Consider the following 21,795-nt stretch of genomic DNA (forward strand, 5'->3'; position numbering starts at 1 on the left):
ATGCCTGATTTGTGACTCCAATTGGTGTAGGTCTTTATTCCACATCCTTCATGGAGTTCAGCTATAGCAAAACCAACTGACGTTGTTGTAGCAGCTTCATCACGGTGAAATATCCCGCAATGCTTTCTGGGAACATAGTGAGAGAAAGGTTGACACTGAACCACATAATGAGATATAGAAATGGATGACGGAAAGTTTGAGGTGTTAAGGTGTGTTTTAATGGAGAATGCTAGAAATGTACGAAGCTTTAGGGAGGGGCATTCCAGGGTTTAGAGGCTAGGCAGCTGTCAATACCACAACAGTTCAAATGAGAATTCACAAAGAAGCTAGAATTAGTTGAGCACCGATATCTTGGAGGGGACCAGATCTGGTGTCAATAGATATTCAGAGTAGTAAGGGAGGTGAACAGTTGAGAGAAATGTTTGCTGGATGTATACCCTGTTGGTATCTTTATTCATTCATGGGATGAGGGTGTTGCTGGCTAGGCAGCATTTATTGTTCATCTCTAATTGCCCAGAGAGCACTCCCATTCCTACCATGTCGGAAAGGCTAAAATTAAGCCTAAAGAGCACGCAGTAAAAAGCACACGCTTTGAAGTGTTGAAGCCTTTTCAGATGGGGTGACAATACTTGTCTCCATTCAAAATGAGACCTAACCACCAATTCATGAGAGAGTGTTGAGAATTTATTTCCTTTTAAAAACCTGTGCACGATGTCGTGATAAAGCCCTTTTCTTGTTCAGCAAGCTCACTGGTTCAAACACAAATCCTTTGGCTCCGTTGTGTTGCCTGTGCATTTAGGCAAAGGCATTCATTTGTGAATGATCAGATGCACGGAAAAGGTTACAAGGTGCAATTTCCCAATCAGTCCGACAACTTCGAAGAAGAAGAAAGTCTTGTTGGACCAGTACTGAAATACTGTAGCAGTCAGAAGGATGGGAACAGTCCAATATGAACGATTTGGCAACATGCAGGTTGCAGTGTGATATTCTCAGTTAGATACTGAGAAACCAGGTTCATGCCTCAGTAAAAGGTGAGCCTGTTCTGGAACATCAGTAAATGAAAATGAATCATTGAGAAGTGAGGTCAACAAAGTGCCTCCATTCACTCACGTTCCCAAACTGCCATGTTGATATTGATTCAAGCAGAGTGGAACATTTCCAGACTCTAGACAGGAGAGATAGACAGGCAGATTTTGATACTGAAGACATTTGCAGTCAGCACTTTATGTTCAAAGGTGTAGGTTATAAGGAACAACCTGAGAAAGGTAGAACAATAGAAATATTTAAGCAGGGAATTCCAGATTTTAGGATCTGAAACTGCAGCTGCTGATGGTAGAACAATGGAAGGTAAGGATGTGGAATACTCTAGCATTGGATAAGATTGCCCAGAGGCACAAATCTTGCCCATAAGGAAATTAAATTTCTTTTTGATACTTATCTGTCCTTTATCAGTCCAGGTTTCACCTGCCAGGAGATTTCAGCTGACCAGGGAGCTGCTCCCATGCTCATGTGGCAGGCTAATATCCCCAACCTGCATCTGATTATAATTCCAACTTCTATGTGGCTCATATTCCAACCTGCATGTACAAGTGTAAAACAAGACCTAGCTGCCTTTCCTAAAAAAGCATCTATTTGTGGGAAGTGGGCGGTGTTCGCTGGGCAACATTTATTACTGATCCCTAGTTGCCCTTAAGGAAGTGGATGTGAGCTTCCTTCTTGAACTGCTGCACTATGTTGGGTTTAATTACCCCGACCGTGCCATTTGCGAGAGAATTCCAACACACTGGTCCTGCTCCATTGCTCAACTTCACCTCCAGGTAGTACCACCAGCAACCTGCCTTCCACCCAGCATTCCTTCGATTCATTGCCCTCCCCTCTGTGGGGGATCTTTGGAGTCCATGTACAGCAGCAACCTCTGGAACCACACAGGAACCCGAGTAGGCCATTCAGCCCCTTGAGCCTGTTCCACCATTCAATGAGGTCATGGCTGATCTGTGGCCTAACTCCATATAACCTGCTTTTGGCCCATATCCCATAAAAACTTTGCTGAAAAAAATACATATCTATCTCGGATTTAAAATTGACAACTGACCCAGCATCCACTGCCATTTGTGGAAGAGAATTTCAAACCTCTCCCACCCTTTGTGTGTAGAAGTGCTTTCTAATATCTCTCCTGAATGGTCTGGCCATAGTTCTCAGACTATACGTTTAATTCTAGAATATCCAACTGGTGGAAATAGTTTCTGTTTGCCTACCCTGTCTTTTCATGTTATTATCTTGAAGACAGTGATCATATCACTGTTTACCCTTCTAGATTCTAGAGAAAACAGACTTAATTTGTATAATCTCTATTCATAACTTAACCCCTGAACTCCAGGTATCATTCTTGTAAACCTCCATTGCGCTCTTTCTGAGGACAATATATCCAGAAGCCAATACTGACCCATGACAGCATGCAGCCACACAGGCCAGAGGGACTGTTGCTTCCGTCCAATTCAACAGACTTTCCTGGTCAAATGTGCTGGCTGACTAATACAAATCATTTTGTGCTGTCCTTGGGTCTAGTAATTGGGCAGCATGATGGCCTACAGTGCCAGGTACCCAGGTTCAATCGCTATGTGTGTGGGGTTTGCACATTCTCCCTTTGTCTGCGTGGGTTTCGTATGGGTGCGCCAGTTTCCTCCCATGGTCCAAGGATGTGTAGGTTAGTGTGGATTGGCCATGCTAAATTGCTTCATAGTGTCCAGGAATGTGCCGGCTACATGGGTTAGCCGTGAGAAATACTGGGATATGGTGGGGTTCCATGTGGGATATTCCTGGGAGTGTTGGTGAGACTCAATGGGCCAAATAGCTTTATTCCGCATTGTAGGGATTCTATCTGAGAAGGAAACTCTGTGCATGGTGTCCATTTCAGGTTCAAAAATGGGCCTACAAATAAGTCCTACTTCCTCATAATTTCAGCCTTTGAATATCCATTCCACTTGGTTTTGAGGTAGCCATTCCAAACTGTGCAGCGCTGGGGCCATCTACAGTTCTTGTGGTTGGGGAAACAGAGAAACTTGATTCTCGATATCGGTTGGAATTGCTGGTTGTGGTTTCCAACATCAGACATTGTTTTGCAAAGAAAAACATCTCAAAACTGGAAGAAGTCTCATGGGTGATTCTCGTGGTGTTTCCATTTAAACAGGGCCAATGCCTGAAGGGTGGGAACAAGCAGTGACACCCGAGGGAGAAATATACTTCACCAACCACAAAACCAAGACAACCTCCTGGCTCGACCCAAGATTGGATCAACGCAGCAGTAAGAACCAATAAAACTACTAGCTGACCCCCTCCCCCCAACCCCATGACACATTCCTGTACAAGTGTACAGCTTTGCTGGGAACCTGAACCATTCAGATTCCTAGTTTGGTGAGAGGTGACTGACTGTTTCAGTTCCTTACCTGGATTAGCCAATTTCTGCAATACTCTGTAAGGCGAGCCAGGATTAATGACACAGTCCAGTCTTGGTTCAGAGCTTACTTTGCATTAGCATCCCTGACAATGATGCTTAGACTTGGTGGGCACATTAACATTAGCATGTGCCCTACCCTCTTCAATGTGGATTTGCTTAAATTTGAGCTGAATTCCAGACAGCTGTGACCTGGGCTTGTATCCACTCATGGCTGAACTGAAAAGTGGCCAATTGTCCTAGATTTTTTGGGTATTTGAACCAATAATCACCTTTCGTCCCTTCTATTGGATTTGAACCCAAGGTTCCAAGGTGAAATGACAGTTACTTACCTAGTGCATGTCCATGCAACATGATCCCCATTCATAACTATTACAATTTCCTTGTTGTTTAATTTCAAATGTCCAGCCAACCAGTCCCTCCTTGTATGCGCCAAAGTATTCCAATACCTACCGAGTTAAAATATTTATTGCTATGTGCTAGCTTTCAGGCTAGAAATTTGCAATCAGGCAAAAGGATCCGACTAATGTTACAATAAAGTGTTGGGACTACTCTTCGAAGGATCTTCTGCAGAATAGTCATCAAATTTCTCAATGTGACTAAGGCAGACTTTTATTGATTCATGGGGTGCCTCATTGCTTCTGTATTTTTGAGTTTTGTGCTTTCAAATCAAACATCAGAGCGCAGCTTTGCTGTAGATTTTCTGTGCGTCAGCTATGTCCAAAGAAGGTGTACGTTACAAATGCTGCTCAGTTTTCTGTTCATTATCAATTTTATAAATCTTATCGTCGTATTTCTATCTTCCCCTAGCCTTGTGTGTCCTCACCTGCAAAATCTCTTTCTAAACTAAAACTGTCTGAGAACTTTGTGCTCCTCAACTCATCAACCGACTATTGACAGCCAGGTCTTTAGCCATTTAGATCCCAAACTCTGGAATACCCCTGACCAACCTCGCTTGCTCCCCATCTTAGCTCTTTAACCAAACTTTTGGTCATCTGACCTAATATCTCTTCCTTGATTCTGTGCCAGTTCTCATCTGATTGTGCCTAGAGAACTATATAACTGTAATTTGCTTTTATCAGTGTGTTCAGGCATTGCACATATGAACAAATATATAATGGACGATTGTATTAATATAGGCTATGTGACACTATCGTAGTCAAAATTACCTCTGTTCTTCACCTTAAGCCGCAGCTTCTTGTATAGCAGTGCTCCGTTTATGTGGTGTTCTCTGGTACAGGGATCCATCCCCTACCCCATTGGCCTAAGTCAATGCACGTGATCTTTATCTGTAAAGGAAATCATCCACATGTCCATTGGACTAATTCTATACACTTTGTACTCTAGCCATTGCTAAGACAGAAAGTCAAAACTTTCCACCCTGCAATTATCAGGAGCCAAGAAACAAGGAGCCAGGAGATAACAGGAGAAACATGTCCTGATTGGGTAGGCCATCATTGGTATGGAGATGCAGCGGGAACAGCATTGTTTTCAATCTTTGTTCTCAAACCAGGAAGGTAGAGTCTGATTAGTTAGTATGTTGCCATGGGAATACAGCAAAGATTGGCAATGTCCAGGTCAGGGTCCTGCATGTTAATGTGTGAATCTTTCTAGAATTTGCAAATGCATTACGCTGCGACCCCAATGGATAATCTTACATTGGTTTCTGGTGCAGTTCTTAACATGGTCCGATTGTTTAGTAAAAGTAGTCCAAAGCAGAGCCATGCCTATTGTTGGTCACTTGGTTTGCAAGCATGAGTTGGTTGAGCACGATGGACAGTCTACCTAATGTGCATAGTCAATGGGACTTGCTGTTTGACACGTTCTGCTAGTCACCTACATATCTGCCATCGCACAGGTGCTAAAACTCATGCATCACATTATTCATTTGTGTGGCAGACAAAGTGTGTTTCTGGCTTGGGCAGCAGCCTCCTTTTTGGTGGCAGAAATCATTTGTCGGTTTACTGCAAAGAAGCAGTGAGAGACAGGGTACCTTTTTGCCTGTTCAAATGTTTTGAGACACTTCTCCTGGCTAATCTAGGGTAGACTGGACACTGTTCAGGCCCAAGGAAAGTGGCATGGGTGCTATTCTCTGCTGACAGGATGCTGTCTTCAAGCTATAAAGATGAATAATGTTATGTATGAGTTGCTGTGCCAGTGTGATGCCACACATGTAGCCCATTCACTGGTAGCCCATATCAAGCACATATCAATGACCATTTGCGGCAGGCAATGTGCTAATCATGGCCAACCAGTTTGTGCTAGCAAGTGTCAGAACATCATGCCCAAATTAGATGTGATTCTACAATTGCATATATTTGCTAAAAGCACTGGCCTGTGCAGAGAATTCCTGAAGAAGCCAATTGATCAGTTTGCCTTGCAGTGGGATGTATGTAACAGTGGCTACAAACCTGAATGCTGTATTTTATTAAATGAATTTGGACACCCCTTGCAACTTTTTCATTTTGAAAGGGGTCATGGAGATCGCCAATTTCTGCTACATTCCCATGACAACACATGGACCAATCAGAGTCAATCTGCCTGGTTGGAGAACTAAGATTGACAGTTAACTGTTCTTGCTGCATCTCCACACCAACATTAAGCCAACTAATCAACACTTTCTTCTCATGCTGGAGGAATTAGTGCCACTTTTTTCTTGCCTCTTAGTCCTGATGAGTACAAGATGAATAGTTTTGACTTTGTGTCTCTTTGGTAGAAATTCTATATTACCAAGCAATTCTATTGTATGTGCCTTCATGCAGTTTGTCCATTGGTATTATCCCATGGCTTTAGCCCTTTGAAACTGTCGTTTCCATGCGATGGGTCAGGGTTGTGGTTTTCACTTTTAACATCGAGATGGTTCTACTTACTTAGTATATAGTGAAATCTCACATCTGAAAAACACATCGAAGAAACGTAATATTAGGGAAGTGCATTTCTTTTTGTTTGGTAATCACTTGCTCTATTTTACAGCAGCATAGTTCTCTGAATCTAGCAATCTGACTGATTTAGTATCACCCTAGTGCACTGAAAATGCTTAATGAAATATGTGCACATGACCCCACAAAGAAAAAGAAATACTTGCCAATTATACAGTGTCTTTCATAACCACTGGACATCTCAAAGCGCTCTACAGCTATTTCTGGAGGACAATCACTTGTAATGCAGGAAATGTATCAACCAGTTAGTGCATGGGAAGCTCCCACTAATAGCAACGTGACATTATACAGATGATCTGTTTCTTTGCTGAATGCTGCTTGAGGGTTAAAATTATCAAGGACACCAAGAATAACCCTCCTGCTCAATGTGACAATGCAATGGCACCATTTTGCACAAAAGTTATTTTTTGTCTAACTCCTCTTTTGAACGCTGGTGCGTTTGACACTGCAATACACAAGAGCAGGTCATAAGGTAGGAATCCTTCAGCAAGTAACTCACCTCCTGGCTCCGCAAAGCCAGTTCACCAAAGCAAGGCACAGGTCAGGAGTGTGATGGAATATTCCCGACTTGTCTGGATGGGTGCAGCTCCAACAACATTCAAGAAGCTCGACACCACCCAGGACAAAACAGACCCTTAGACTGACATCACATCCGCTAACTTTACTACTCACTCCACTCATTTGCACAGTGGCAGCAGTTTGGAAGACAAACTGCAGGAACTTACCAAGTCTTCTTATTTTGTTTTGATTTGATTTATCATAGTCACATGTACCAAGATACAGTGGAAAGTATTGCTTTGCATGCTATCCAGGCATAAGCACATTAAGGTACAAGAGCAGAGTACAGAATATAGTCACAGAGAAGGTACAGAGAAAGATCAACACAAATATGTGAGAGGTCTGTTCATTAGTTTGGTAACAGCGGGGAAAAAGCTGTTCTTGAATCTGTTGGTATGTGTTTTTGCATTTTTGTATCTTCTGCCCAATGGAAGAGAGTAAGCCAGGGTGGGAGGTGTCTTTGATGATGTTGGTTGCTTTCCTGAGGCAGTGGAAAGTGTAGATCAAGTCAGTGGAAGGAAGGCTGGTTTATGTGATGAACTGTGCTGTGTTCACAACTCTCTGTAATTTCTTCTGATCTTGGGCAGACCATTTGCCGTACCAAGCTGTGATGTACCAGGATAGGAAGCTTTCAATGGCTCATCTACAAAAATTGACATGAGTCACTGTGGACATGCCGAATTTCCTTAGCCTTCTGAGGAAGTAAGGGCATTGGTGTGCTTCCTTGATTGTAGCGTTGAAATGGATAGGCCAGGATCCACAGTATGTTCCAGATCTGTGACTTCTGCTACCAGGAAGGACAAATCCAGCAGAAAAATGGGAACACCTCCACCTGCAATTTCTCCTCCAAGCTACTCGCCATCCTGATTTGGAACTGTAATGTTGTTCCTTCACTGTCACTGGGTCAAAATCCTGGACTCATTCCCTAAGTGTCCCTGCACTCCAAGGTTTGCAGCGGTTCATAAAGGCCCATCATCATTTTTCCAGGGGGTTAAGGGTGGACTAGGCAGTGACATTTGCATCCCATGAATGACAGTGAGGATAATTCCTCGGTACAAAAGTGAAGCCGTGACTTTTGTGCTCAAGTCCCACTGTTGTATTTCAGAAGCAAGAGTGCTACCAACTGAGTTACAGTTGGCATCTTGCTACCTAGCCCTCCCTGCCAAAATCACTTTCAGTTTAGGATGCAAACTAGATTGTGTGATATTACCTAGAATCCAGGTTAAAGTCAGATAACATTATACAACCTCGGGATGTGAATACCAGGCTACTGAAGCATTCCTTAAACTCAGTTAGACACACTGGTCTCTTTTCATAAAGCCAGCTTTCTCAAAGCCAGACATGTTGAATCAAGTTGATCACAATCTGAGCATAGCTTAGCATGGAATTAAATATTTGGCATCAAAGATGACCAAATATTGAAGTTCCAGCCCAGCAGTTTTTTCCTTAGGTTTTGAATCTGGGTGGGGAGTGTGTGCGGATAACTGTGTGTTAGCAGCAGGCTTCACTAGGTTAATGGGTACGGGATCCAACTCGACAAGTGGAAGCCAATTTCATAAGAGGCTGGTCTCCTTTGTTCGAGAAAAATCCTTTGTGACAAGAAAGCTGGATAAAGTGAAAGCCTGACAGGAGAAACGAACAAATCATTTGCTGAAAGCCCGATTAATGCACTTCCAAACCCAGGGCCAAACTGAATGCATATTTACATTAGACATCTCATCACCGCTAATGCTTCACAGGTTAACAGATCGAAGGGTGCACACTGTTAAATCCAAGCGTGCTCTGATCTTCTCATGAGTTGCATTTTTTCCCGCTTCTCCCTTTCAACTAACTGAAACAAGAAGCTCATTGTTGGCACAGTGAGCAGGCTAACTCCTGGATGTGGTGACTGAATCAGAAAAGTGCTGGAAGACGATGCCAACATGTGTTTTCAATCAGGCAGCTAGTGCATGGCACCTGACGTTGGCATTCCCCCACCCCCAGGGACAGCAATCCCTGTGGCACATTTGAGTCTGATGGGCGGGAGACACCTGAAACACCACCCCCAGCAATGGTGAACATGAAGTGGGTTAGGGGTGCTCTTGTGGGGGGGGAGACTAGTGCTCTTGGCCCCTTGCCTGAAGACAGGTTTTACAGTATGACGCCTGTCCTTTAGAACCATGGAATTCCTAATGCGCAGAAACAGGCTATTCAGCCCACTGATTCTGCACCAACCCCTCCAAAGAGCATTCCACCCAGACCCACACCCTATCCCTGTAACCCCGCATTTCCCATGGTTAACTCACCAACCTGCACATCCCTGTACAATTTAACGTGACCAATCCACCTAACCAGCACATCTTTGGACTGTGGGAGCACCCGGAGCAAACCCTTGCAGAGACAGGGGGAGAATGTGCAAACTCCACACAGACAGTTGCCCAAGGCTGGAATCAAACCCAGGTCTCCAGCGTTGTGAGGCAGCAGTGCTAACCCCTGAGCCACCACACCACTCTCTTCATCCCTCTTGCCCTCCCATTACAACCACATTGATAGATGGAGCTAGATAATAGGGATCAAAGGGTATGGACAGAAAGAAGGAACGCTGTATTGAGTTGGATGATCAGGTAGACCAGGCTTGATGGGCTAAATGGCCTATTCCTATTCCCGTTGTCTGAGTTTCTATGTGCATGTTTCTATTGGGAATGCTTGATGCAAAGATTCTGCTTCATTGTTTGTTAACTCTAAATGGTTTCTTCATGTTCCGCACAGAATTTTGTTGACGGAGAATAAGTAATGAATTGTAAATTAAAATCTGTTTGGAGACATCTTTCTTTATGGAACTCTTACAATGGTAGTACACCAGCATTTTGAATGTATTCTGCTATTCAATTACATCGTGATCTCTGCCTTAACTCCATCTATCTAGACTTGCCTGTCAAAAATCTACCAATACCAGTTTTGATTCTTTCAATTGAGCTCCCTCCATCTGTTTACTGGGGAGTGAGTTTCTACTGCTGTTTTTGTGAGGGGAAAAAAATTGTTCTTAATCTGAATGGCCTGGCTACACCCTGATTTTTTGAAAATTCATTTGTGGGATGTGGATGTTGCTTGCTGGCCAGTATCCCTAGTTGCCCTTGAGAAGGTCATGGAGAGCTGCCTTCTTCAACTGCTGCAGTCCTCCTGCTGTGAGTTGACCCACAATGCCCTTAGGGAGAGAATTCCAGGATTTTGACCCAGTGACAGTGAAGGAGCGGCGATAAATATCCACATTGGAGGGGAACTTGTAAGTGGTGGTGTTCCCATTGTATCTGCTGCCCTTATCCTATTAGATGGCTACACTTTGGCTTTGTGGCAATACTCCTTGTTCCAGACTCCAGCACATTACAAAGACGGAGTGTTGATGTGGGAAACATGGTAACCAATTCATTCACAGGAAGGTCACTCAAACAAAAAAAAAGTATTAACAGTGAAATAAGTGTTTTAGTTTGTTCAGGTATAAGATGACAGGGTGAAAGCCTTTTCAAATTGTGCTGTATATCTTTTAATATACCTGAGAGGATTGATAAGGCTTCTGTTTAAAATTTAGAGCAACAGACAGTATTAAAGACAGGACAGTCCTTTGTTCTGCACTGGAGCATGAGAGGAGCTTATGTGTGGAAGTCTCTGAAGTGGGATTGAATCCCCAGCTTTCTGATATCACAACCCAATGAACCACAGCTCACATTTTGAAGTTACCAGCAGGGAGGTCTGCAAAACACATACAGCTTCCTCAGTGATGACAGCCTCTGTTGTATTAATGCTGCAGGTTGGAGGTGGTGCTTCTTGTTGGAGATTGCACTTCCCATTACCTCATGATGCAGCACAGTTAGTTTTAAAAACAAAGAAAGTGCCATTAGACTTTAAGTATCTCGTTCTGCTGTGGCTCAGTAAAGCCCAATGATGTTTGAGCTGCAAGACTGCCATTTGCCAAAATGAATATGTGGCAATCACATGTAATAAACTGATTGAAACAGTTGTCATTCCCCCTTTGTTGTGTTACACAGGAACAGCGATAGGCCATTCGGCCCATAAAGGCTGATCTGCCATTCAGCTAGAATGCAGCTTTGTCTATTACCATTAATACTTTTGCCTAACAAAATCTTATCAACTTCCTTTTTGGAAGTTTTAAGTAAGCCCCTCGCTCATCACAATGGGAGCTCACAATTTTCTCCGGCCTTTGTGAGAGGCAGCGCGTTCTGATGACACCTCCTGAACAGTCTAACTTTAACTTTAAAGCTGTGCCTCCTTGTTCTATATTTCCACATTAGTGGAAATGGTATCTCTCTCTACCTACCCTGTTAACCCCTTCATTTGTCTGAAACACCATGCAGCATTTCAGCTGACTGATACTGCCTTTTATGTTTTAAACGTTAAAAGCGGGGGGGTGGGGGTGGTGGAAGCGAGCAAATAACGGTTTCAGACGTTCTCCGCAAACGTTTGACAAAGTCTCCGTTGCTCTCAGGTTAAGACTTGATATTTGGAAGTGCCTGAGGATGTTGGAGAGTAGGATAGCATGGGCCAGTTGGCCAGAGTTTGCCAGGTTAATGCAGTGTTCATTGTACACCAGGGCTCATCCAATCCCACGGAGAGCATTTAAAAATGGTAATTGTCCCTTTTCCACCCTGCTCCCCTTTCATCTGAAAGCAGTTCAGATTCCCTTCTCTGTCCTAATAGAAAGCCCCAAGCAGGGGTAATGTCTGAGCACAGTGTGGGTGTGACTTCACACAATGGCTTGCTCTGTGTATTCTGCATGACATTTGTAAAATCCAGATGATCAAACCCACACAGGCTCCCAACCTCCGCACGTTACACACCCCCCAACCATCCTTGCCCCTGTCGAGCTGAAATCATGTTAGTCTGTGGTTAAAAAGAAATCAACCTTAAAACAAGCCTGTTAAACAGTTCCAGAGCACCCCCTTCACAGAAGCATTGCACTATCTGTAAGGTTAATGCAGTGTTCATTGTACACCAGAGCTCGTCCAATCCCATGGAGAGCATTTAAAAATGGTAAGATCACAGTACTGCAGTACAGAAGTGAGGCCATTTGGCCTATTGTGACCGCGCTGGCTCTTTGGAAGAGCTGCTTTGACAATTAATCTTTGCCTCCTGGAGACCCAGGAGAATCCCAGAGGACTCTAATGAGACAGTAAACCTCTGATTCATGTGATCTAAATCAGAAGTCGCATGACACCAGGTTATAGTCCAACAAGTTTATTTAAATTCACAAGGTTTCGGAGCGCTGCTCCTTTGTCAGGTCTCCGTCAAACCGTGCAGTGCAAAAGGAAGATTTTCTTTCAGCAGTGCACCTGGACTTTTCAAAATCCCCACAGTGTCTTTAATTGCCTGTTGCCCATAATCAGGAGAATGAGCCACAATGTTTATGGAGTTGATTGGGTGTCCCAGTAGGAAACTTGACTGGATTCAGACCTCCCTTCTTGTCCATCTCAATCATGTTCCATCTCAATCTGTTCTGTTCTAAGGAAAACAACTCCAGCCTGTTCAAGATAATAAAATGTGAGGCTGGATGAACACAGCAGGCCAAGCAGCATCTCAGGAGCACAAAAGCTGACGTTTCGGGCCTAGACCCTTCATCAGAGGACCCTCTGATGAAGGGTCTAGGCCCGAAACGTCAGCTTTTGTGCTCCTGAGATGCTGCTTGGCCTGCTGTGTTCATCCAGCCTCACATTTTATTATCTTGGAATTCTCCAGCATCTGCAGTTCCCATTATCTCCAGTCTGTTCAATCTCTCTTGTAACTGAAACTCTCCAACCTCATCCTAAAGGCAACCCATCTACTACATTGAAGACATCTCTGGCATGGGGCTTAAACTCTTCAGGTACAGTGACAAGAGGGCCACCAACTGAGACACATTTGGCAGAGTAGATGGGAAGGAACTTTTCTCTTTGATGGAGGAATCAATGACTGGGGACATAGATTTAAGGTAAGGGGCAGAAGGTTTAGAGGAGATTTGAGGAATTCTTTTCTCCCCGAGAGGCTGGTGGGAAACCTGGAACTCTCTGCCTGTGAGAATGGTACAGGCAGAAACACTGATTGAAGAAATATTTTGAGGTACACTCGTGATGCCAAGGCATATAAAGCAATGGGCCACGAAGATGAGACTAGAGTAGTTGGGTGATTATTTTTGACCAGTGCCACTTCAGTGGGTTGAAGGGCCTTTTGTTCTGTGCTAGTGGCCTCCACAACTCAATGAGGTGTTAAGTGGGAGGCTGCACAGTCACAAAAAGGCCGTATTGCAATTAGTTAAAGATAAGCAGGGTCTTTTGAGTTAAAGGGAACAGTTAAATATGGCGTTTTACGCCAAGAAGCAAACAGGGAGGTGAATCTCTCAGTCATTGTTGAAGTTGGCTCCCTGTCTGACCCCCTGATGCCTGTGAAAGGACCCTGTTGTTTAAACAGGCCCTGCCTGCTCAGGTTACAGTTCACTGACACGAAAGGGACAGGAGGCACTGTGGCTGTGATGGGGAAGGAGTGCTGCCCTGTGTTGTTTTGTGTATTTTTTAGCCAGGTTTCCCTTTCAGAGAAAATTCAGTCCCTCTCCAGCAAGCCTGCTGAGGCTCTCTTGCCAGGTTAAGGGCAAAAATTACACAACATCAGGTTCCAACAGGTTTATTTGAACACACAAGCTTTCGGAGTGTTGCCCCTTCCTCAGGAGTAATGAGAGAGGAAAAGTATCAAGGCACAGAATTTATAAGTAAAAAATCAAGGATGATACAACTGATACAAATGCATTTAGTAACCCTAAAAGTCACACCTGTTAAATCCTTAATCAGTTAGTAAGGAGATGCAGGTTTCGATTGATTAATATGCAAATCTCCGAATTTCTTTCAAGTCAAAGCCCGAGATAACTAAAGATTTTATCAATGAATATAAGAGGTGACATCTCAGGTCAGACAATTCTCCGAGGATAGTGTTTGTGTGGTGAGGTCAGCGTGAACCTGAAAGAGCTTGGGATTCTTTGGGGAGACCTCAGGCAGAGTGAGTAATTGCTTAATTATGGTTCAAGCATGACCCTAAGCCTTCTGTTGTTGTTAATGGATTACCTATACCTGTCCAAGCAAGTTAGATTGTTGGTGCAACTATAGCAAGTTAGGACAGACCATCCTGCAATCGTGGAATAAGTCTGGCTATTCATGAAAACTAAGTAGAAGTTCATCGTAAACTGAAAATATGTATATAAAATCACGTTTGGCAGCACTCCAACGAAGGCTATAACATTTCAGAATATCATGCACTAACTTACTCACATGGCATCAGGCTGGTTTACAATCTGTGGTCTGTCTACTGTAAGCTCTAGGCTCGTTGTCAAGTTCTCTAAAGTTGAATATCATAAAATCTACAAGCAGAGACTCTTCCAAAGCCCCTTTTTAAAATTTGTTGATAATTTACAACTTTCTGAAGTAAGGGTTTCGGAAGGAAATCACAGATAATGCTGTCTATACTGAGTGTACCTGTCGGGAGACATGCGTCAGGTCAATGACTTTTCAGTAGAAACTGGAAAAAGTTAGGGAGGTACCAGGTTTTAAGCAGCTGGAGAGGCAGAGAAAATGGAATGGGAGGAAAGAACAAGTGGAAAAATCTTCAATAGGGTGATAGAAGACAAATTGTTGGCCTTTTCTGGTTTATGAATTCCTGTGTTCCAAACGTTCTTGCAAACTAACCCAAGTCAACAGTGTGACTTTCTGATTTGATTTGCTGGGAAGTGTATACTGTTGGTATGCATGGTCCCTCTTGCAGACTGATTACTAAGCGCACTAGTGGACTCTTGGAAATTATTCTCGAATCACTGTTCTGTACCTTGTCACTCAAATGCAAGCTCATTAGCTTCAAGTATGTTTCACTCTTACTTCTGAATGATGGGGCACTTACAGCAGCTCTGTGAGGTGACCTTGTACCACATATGAGCTTTTTTGTTTGTCTAACAAGGGTCGCTGTATTTCAAACTAACTTGTGTGTTTACAAGGATAGAGCCAGAATTTACCAGTTATGAGTATCAGGAAAAATTGAACAGGCTAGGTGTTTTTACTTTTGAAGCGTTCGATAAGGTTCCCCACAGTAGGCTATTGTACAAAATGCGGAGGAATGGAATTGTGGGAGATATAGCAGCTTGGATCAGAAATTGGCTTGCTGAAAGAAGACAGAGGGTGGTAGTTAATGGGAAATGTTCATCCTGGAGACCAGTTACTAGTGGTGTATTGCAAGGGTCGGTGTTGTCATTTTTATAAATGACCTGGATGAGGGCGTAGAAGGATGGGTTAGTAAATTTGCAGACGACGCTAAGGTCGGTGGAGTTGTGGATAGTGACGAAGGATGCTGTAGGTTGCAGAGAGACAGAGATAAGCTGCAGAGCTGGGCTGAGAGGTGGCAAATGGAGTTTAGTGCAGACAAGTGTGAGGTGATGCACTTTGGTGGGAGTAACCGGAAGGCAAAGTACTGGACTAATGGTAAGATTCTTGGTAGCGTAAATGAGCAGAGAGATCTCGGTGTCCATGTACACAGATCCTTGAAAGTTGCCACCCAGGTTGACAGGGCTGTTAAGAAGGCATACAGTGTTTTAGCTTTTATTAATAGAGGGATCGAGTTCCGGAACCAAGAGGTTATGCTGCAGCTGTACAAAACTCTGGTGCGGCCGCACTTGGAGTATTGCCTACAGTTCTGGTCACCGCATTATAAGAAGGATGTGGAAGCTTTGGAAAGGGTGCAGAGGAGATTTACTAGGATGTTACCTGGTCTGGAGGGAAGGTCTTACGAGGAAAGGCTGAGGGACTTGAGGCTGTTTTCAATAGAGAGAAGAAGGTTGAGAGTTGACTTAATTGAAACATATAAAATAATCAGAGGGTTAGATAGGGTGGATAGGGAGAGCCTTTTTCCTAGGATGGTGACGGTGAGCACGAGGGGGCATAGCTTTAAATTGAGGGGTGAAAGATATAGTACACTTGTCAGAGGTAGTTTCTTTACTCAGAGTAGTAAGGGAATAAAATGCTTTGCCTGCAACTGGAGTAGATTCGCCAACTTTAGGTACATTTAAGTCATCATTGGGTAAGCATATGGATGTACATGGAATAGTGTAGGTTAGATAGGCTTCAGATTGGTATGACAGGTTGGCACAACATCGAGGGCTGAAGGGCCTGTACTGTGCTGTAATGTTCTATGTTCTATGAATAATTGATAAACTGATAAAAGTCTTTAAGATTATAATAAGTGTTTGATAGAAGACATGGTGAGAACGAGCTACCACCTGGTTGAAGCATGATTGAAGTAATAGTGGAGGTGATGGCCTAGTGGTATTATTGCTGGACCGTTGATCCAAAGACCCAGATAGTGTTCTGGAGAGTCAGGTTCGAACCCCGCCATGGCAGATGGTGGAATTTGAATTCAATAAATATCTGGAATTAAGAATCTAATGATGACCACAAATCCATTGTCGATTGTTGGAAAAACCCATTTGGTTCACTAATGCCCTTAAGGGATGGAAACTGCCATCCTCACATGGTCTGGCCTATATGTGACTGCACACCCACAGCAATGTGGTTGATTCTTAACCTCCCTCTGGGTAATTAGGGATGGGCAATAAATGCTGGCCTAGCCAGCGATGCCTTATCCCGTGAATGAATAAAGTGGATGTCCAGAGGAGGCATGTTGCTGGGTTAATAACAGAGCTCAGGGCAAATTCTTTGAGGGCATGACTTCAAATGCGAGCTTGTGGAATCTAGTCAATAAATCAGGATTATTTAATAAAGAAGCTAGGGTGTATCTTCCTAGGCTCAAGTGTAGGGGTGGGCTATAGCAAGATGAGTGGTAGAATTAAGGGGGAGATGGGAGATGTTCAACAAGGCCTAACTCAACATCGAGATCTTGCACAATCTCATTCACTTTTCTCAGATGGTGTGGTGAGATTCTCGCTCAGCTGTGTCAAGGTCCCAACTGATGGTCATTGTTGCTTGTTGAATGCCTTGTTAACAGCTCAACTGACTGCGATCTTATCAGACGCACTGTCCAAAGTGGCCACTCAGTTAGGGGTGGGCAACAAAATGTTGGTCCCCAGCGACACTCATAAAAAAAGAAGAAAGGAAAACATGTCTTCAGGGGAAACTAGATAAACAAACATACTAGGTGAAAGGATTATTAATAGGAAATGGTGATGGTGTTGAATCATGAGTTGTGAGGGGGAAACATGAATATTGGAACAGCCTGGCTTGGCTGAATGGTCTGTATGTGTGCTGTAATTTCTACATCATTCCATGAACCGTTTCTGAAGGCGCCCAGGTAGCTGCTATCCAAAGCCAGCCCACGTCTGTAGCAGGGAATCTCCTGCAGCATTGAAGTACTCACTGTGTGGAACAGTGCGGGGCCCATCATTTTAAATAGGCCTGCACTCAGTCCAACCTCATTTCCTGGGTATCACATGGTTCACACACACACATGATTGGTCCGCACTGGGGCAAACATTACACGGTAGTGGGATGGTCACTTCACGCTCTGCAGGACTTAATGTGCTTTCCTCCTTTCTCCCTAGTGATGAACCAGCAGCAGATGACGCCAAACACCACTGTACCCCCTCCCGTTGTGCCCTCGCAGAATCCGCGGATGGCCATGATGAATCTATCCAGTGCCATGACGGTTCAGCAGAAGCATCAACAGAAGATGCGTCTCCAACAGATCCAGATGGAAAAGGAGAGGATTAAACATCTGCAACAGGAGCTCATGAGACAGGTACCTCTTTCTATCCCAGCCCTTTAGCCTTGGTATCTCCGCTTTGACATCCTTGCAAATGCCTGAATGCTAGCTTTCTCCATTGGTTTGGTAGCTAAGTGTATTATATGGAATAAAACCATTAGTGCAGAAGTAGACCATTCAGTCCATCAAGTCTGCCCTGCCATTCAATGAGATCGTGGCTGATCTGATAATCCTCAACTCCACCGTCCTGCCTTTTTTTCATGACCCCCGACTGGCTTAACGATTAAAAATCTGTCTATCTCAGCCTTTAATATATTGAATGACCGAGCCTCTACAGCCCCCTGTAATAAAGAACTCCACAGACTCATTACCTTCTAACAGAAAAGAATTCTCCTTGTCACTGTCTTAAATTGGGAGCCTGAGATTATGCTGTCTTGTCCTAGGTACACCCGCGAGAAAACATGACCTATGTTTATCTAAATTGTCAAGCCCTCTAAGAAGCTTGTGCTTTTAAATATTATTGCCTCTCATTCTCCTAAACTCCAGTGGGTACAGGCCCAACCTGCTCAACGTCTCTTCATAAGGCAGTTCCGACATGCCTGGAATCAGCCAAGTGAACCTTCTCTGAACTGCCTGCAATGCTAATGTATCTTTCCTTAGATAACAGGCCCAAACTGTTCACTGCCTTTGAGTTGTGGTCTGACCAGTGCCTTGTACAGTTCAGCAAAACTTCCAGACTTTTGTACTCTGTTTAACTTTGAAATAAAGATCAACGGTCTATTTGCCTTTCTTATTTGCTACTAAATATATGCTAGCTTTTTGAGATTTTTGCATGAGTACTCCCAAATCCCTCTGTGCTCGGATTTCTGCAGCCTTTCTGCATTTAACTAGTATTCATCTCCTGTATTCTTTGTACCAAGGTGTGTGACCTCACATTTTCCCACATTATTTTCCATCTGTCATGTTTTTGCCCATTTGCTTAATCTGTCTGTATTGTTCTGGGAAATATTTGTGTCATCACTTGCCTTCGCACTTATTTTTGTGTGTCATTGGAAAATTTGGTTACAATATATTCACTTCCCTCATCCAATTCATAAGTAAACATTGTAAATGATTGTGGCCACAGCACTGATCCCTGTGAACTACAATAATTACAGCTGTCCATGTCAAAAATTACCCTCTATCCCAATTTTCTGTCTTCTATTAGTTAGCCAATCCTCTATCCATGGTAATACACTACCTCCAGCACCATGGGGTCTTATCTTATTAAGTGGCCTAACATGAGTTATCTCATCAAAAGCCCTCTGAAAAATCCGAATGTATTACATCTATTGCTTCCCCTTTATCTAAATTATGTATCTTCTTCAAGAGCTCTCATAAATTTGTGAACTCCTTTGTTATTTTTGTAATTTTAATAACAATAACAGGTACTAACATAACTGGTGCAGAGCTGCCCTCTTTTGTTACTCCTACCCTTTTTGACTAAAGGTATTACATTAGCAGTTTTTTAATCCTCTGATGCTTTTTTCAGAATCTAACGATTCTTGGAAGATCACTATCAATGCATCTGTTATCTCTGTACTTACTTCCTTCAATGTCCTGAGGTGCATCCCTTCAGGCACAGGGGACGTATCCATTTTTAACCCCATTAGGTTTCCCGAATAATTTTTTTTCTCATAATAGTTGGATTTATTTCCTCTCCTCCCTTTGATTATTTAGTAATTTTGGAATATTATTGGTGTATTCCACTGTGAAGACTAACACAAAAGGGGTGATTCACTGGTTAGCACTGCTGCCTCATAACACCAGGGGCCCAGGTTCAACTTTACCCTCAGCTACTATCTGTGTGGAGTTTGCACATTCCCCCCTTTGTCTGCGTTGGTCTCCTCCAGTTTCCTCCTGAAACCAATGATATGCAGGTTAGAGTGGATTGGCCATGCTAAATTGCCCATAGTGTCCAAGTGAGTTGGGTTAGCCATGGGAAATGCAGGGTTACAGGGATAGGGCAGGTCTGGGTGGCGTGCTCTTCCGAGGGTCGGTGTGGACTCGATGGGCTGAATGACCTGCTTCCACACTGTGTAGGGATTTTATCATTCTGCTGTGTAGAGATCTGAGATTCCACACACAGCAGTGACTTCTGGAAGCAGAGTTCATTGGGTCCGCACACTGTCCTGAGCCCCTCAAAATGTACAAAGTGGCTAGAACAAAGGTAGCGAATACCCACTGAGAGATATCGCCTGACCTCACTTCTGCCCCCTCAGCACCTCATGACCTTCAGGTTCAGGATGTCTCCCCCCAAACAACAGCCACCTTTCCTGGCAGTAAGCATCCACCTGAGGTCCAGGGATGATGCCGTGACAATCTGGCAATGAAATATATTCTGCACAGCGCCCAGAGGAAACCCAAGCAGATGTGGCAAAATTCGCACAGTTAATCGCGGGTCCCTGGTGCTGTGAGGCAGCAGTGCGAGCTACTGAGCCACTGTACCACCCCAGAAGCAAAAATTTGAGGGAATGTAGAATTTAACTGTCCTAGTTGGTGGCAGAACAGGAAAGTCAACCATGGGTCATTCCCAGATGCTAATTTCTGAGATGATGGGAAGGGAGTTAGTATCTCTCCAGTGTTAAACTGCCTGATGATCTGGCCTCTTTACCACTTTCACCCTCACATTGCAGGAGGGAAAGATTTCACCCACAGTGAACAATTACTTTGTTACTTTGTCAAGTGCCCACAAACATTAAGAGCTCGCTCAAACAAAATCAATGAAATCTGTACTTGGTGGAGGGAGAGGTCCCAAGGAAGAGGTGAGAATTAAATAAAAAGAAAGAAATCTTACTCCATTCAGAACTTCTTCCAGAAAAAAAATGTGAACAATATAAAACATGCCTGATCTCAGCCAGTTTGTTTAGGAGGCTGTATATCTGCTGATGGACTGATGGGGATAAAAAGGGAGATCAGTTACAATTGACGTGTAGGCTGCTCGTGCTCGTCTGGCCTCATAGTTTAGCCAGGCCCGTGTCGTCTTCAGGAGGAGAGAAATAAAGTTGCTTTTTGTTGACTTTAAATAGGAAAGCCATTTCACAAACACACCTGATGGCTATTTGATGGCAAAGACATTTTGCTTTATTGTCAAAAAGAACTCCAGAAATCAACAGAAGAGAAACCTCTGCTAAATTGAAATTAATTGATCATAAGATAAAAGGTAAAGTCACCACTGTCTTAATAGACCATAGGGCTGCTCTCTCATCTGAGACAGATGGCCAGGTAGTGGCTTAGCCTGAGGGTCACCATACCTGAGGTGAGGGAACTGCTTGAGAAGGAGAGTCCTTCACAGAAACCTTGGCCAGTGTGGAAATTGAACCCATGCTGTTGACATCACTCTGCATTATAAACCAGCTACCCAAACTAATCGAACCCCGTGTCGAATGTAAAAGTAGGTTGATCTTGATCCTGATATAGAATAGTGAGTAGAATGGGCCTGTATTCTCTGGATGCCTCCATTATCTGCAGAGTCTAGAACTAGGGGGCATCATCATTTTCAGAGTAAACAGATTGAAGATTGAGATCACGAGACATTTCTTCACTTGGAGGGTTGAGAACCTTTGACATTCCTTCCCTCAACTTGGATCTCCGCACACTCCACTGTTGAGTCAATTCAAGACTGTGGTCAACATATTTTTGGACCTTAAGGATATGAGAGAAAATAGAGAGAGGGTAGGAAAGATTAGCCAAGATTGAAGATCAGTCATGATCACACCCTGGGATTGAGCAGGCCAGAGGAGATATGACTTTCTGACTCCTATACTCAATGGTCTGAGCAATGAAGGCAAGCATGCTGACTGCCTGTGACACAACTTGGAACAAACTATGTACTTGAAACCCCTAGGTTTCTCTGTTTGCTAACACTACCCAGGGCCTTATCATTAACTGCATCAATGCAATATCTCCATCTTACTCCTTAGTCCACTGGCCCAATTAATCAAGATCCCTTTGTAATCTTAGATAACCACATTCATTGTGCACTCTCCCATCAATATTGGTGTCATCCATAACTTAGTAATCATGCCTCCTAAATTCTCATTCAGATCATTTATACAAACCACATAGATGGTCTTAACCCTATTTCTGGAAAGC

The 21,795-nt window shown here is 43.5% G+C and overlaps 1 protein-coding gene across 2 annotated transcripts in view; it reads left to right on the forward strand.

The window, feature by feature from the left end:
• The window catches only part of wwtr1 (WW domain containing transcription regulator 1), a 175,844-nt gene that overhangs the window by 140,168 nt on the left and 13,881 nt on the right, over positions 1-21,795 (forward strand). Inside the window, exons 3-4 of one of the 2 annotated variants that reach the window (XM_048542168.2) lie at positions 3,188-3,301; positions 17,501-17,697. In XM_048542168.2, the coding sequence (XP_048398125.1) occupies positions 3,188-3,301; positions 17,501-17,697 (311 nt within the window). The remainder of the gene's footprint in view (positions 1-3,187; positions 3,302-17,500; positions 17,698-21,795) is intronic. The other variant, XM_048542169.2, reaches the window with a different exon arrangement.

This window comes from Stegostoma tigrinum, chromosome 14 (assembly GCF_030684315.1).
Source record: "Stegostoma tigrinum isolate sSteTig4 chromosome 14, sSteTig4.hap1, whole genome shotgun sequence".
NCBI classification, from domain to species: domain Eukaryota; kingdom Metazoa; phylum Chordata; class Chondrichthyes; order Orectolobiformes; family Stegostomatidae; genus Stegostoma; species Stegostoma tigrinum.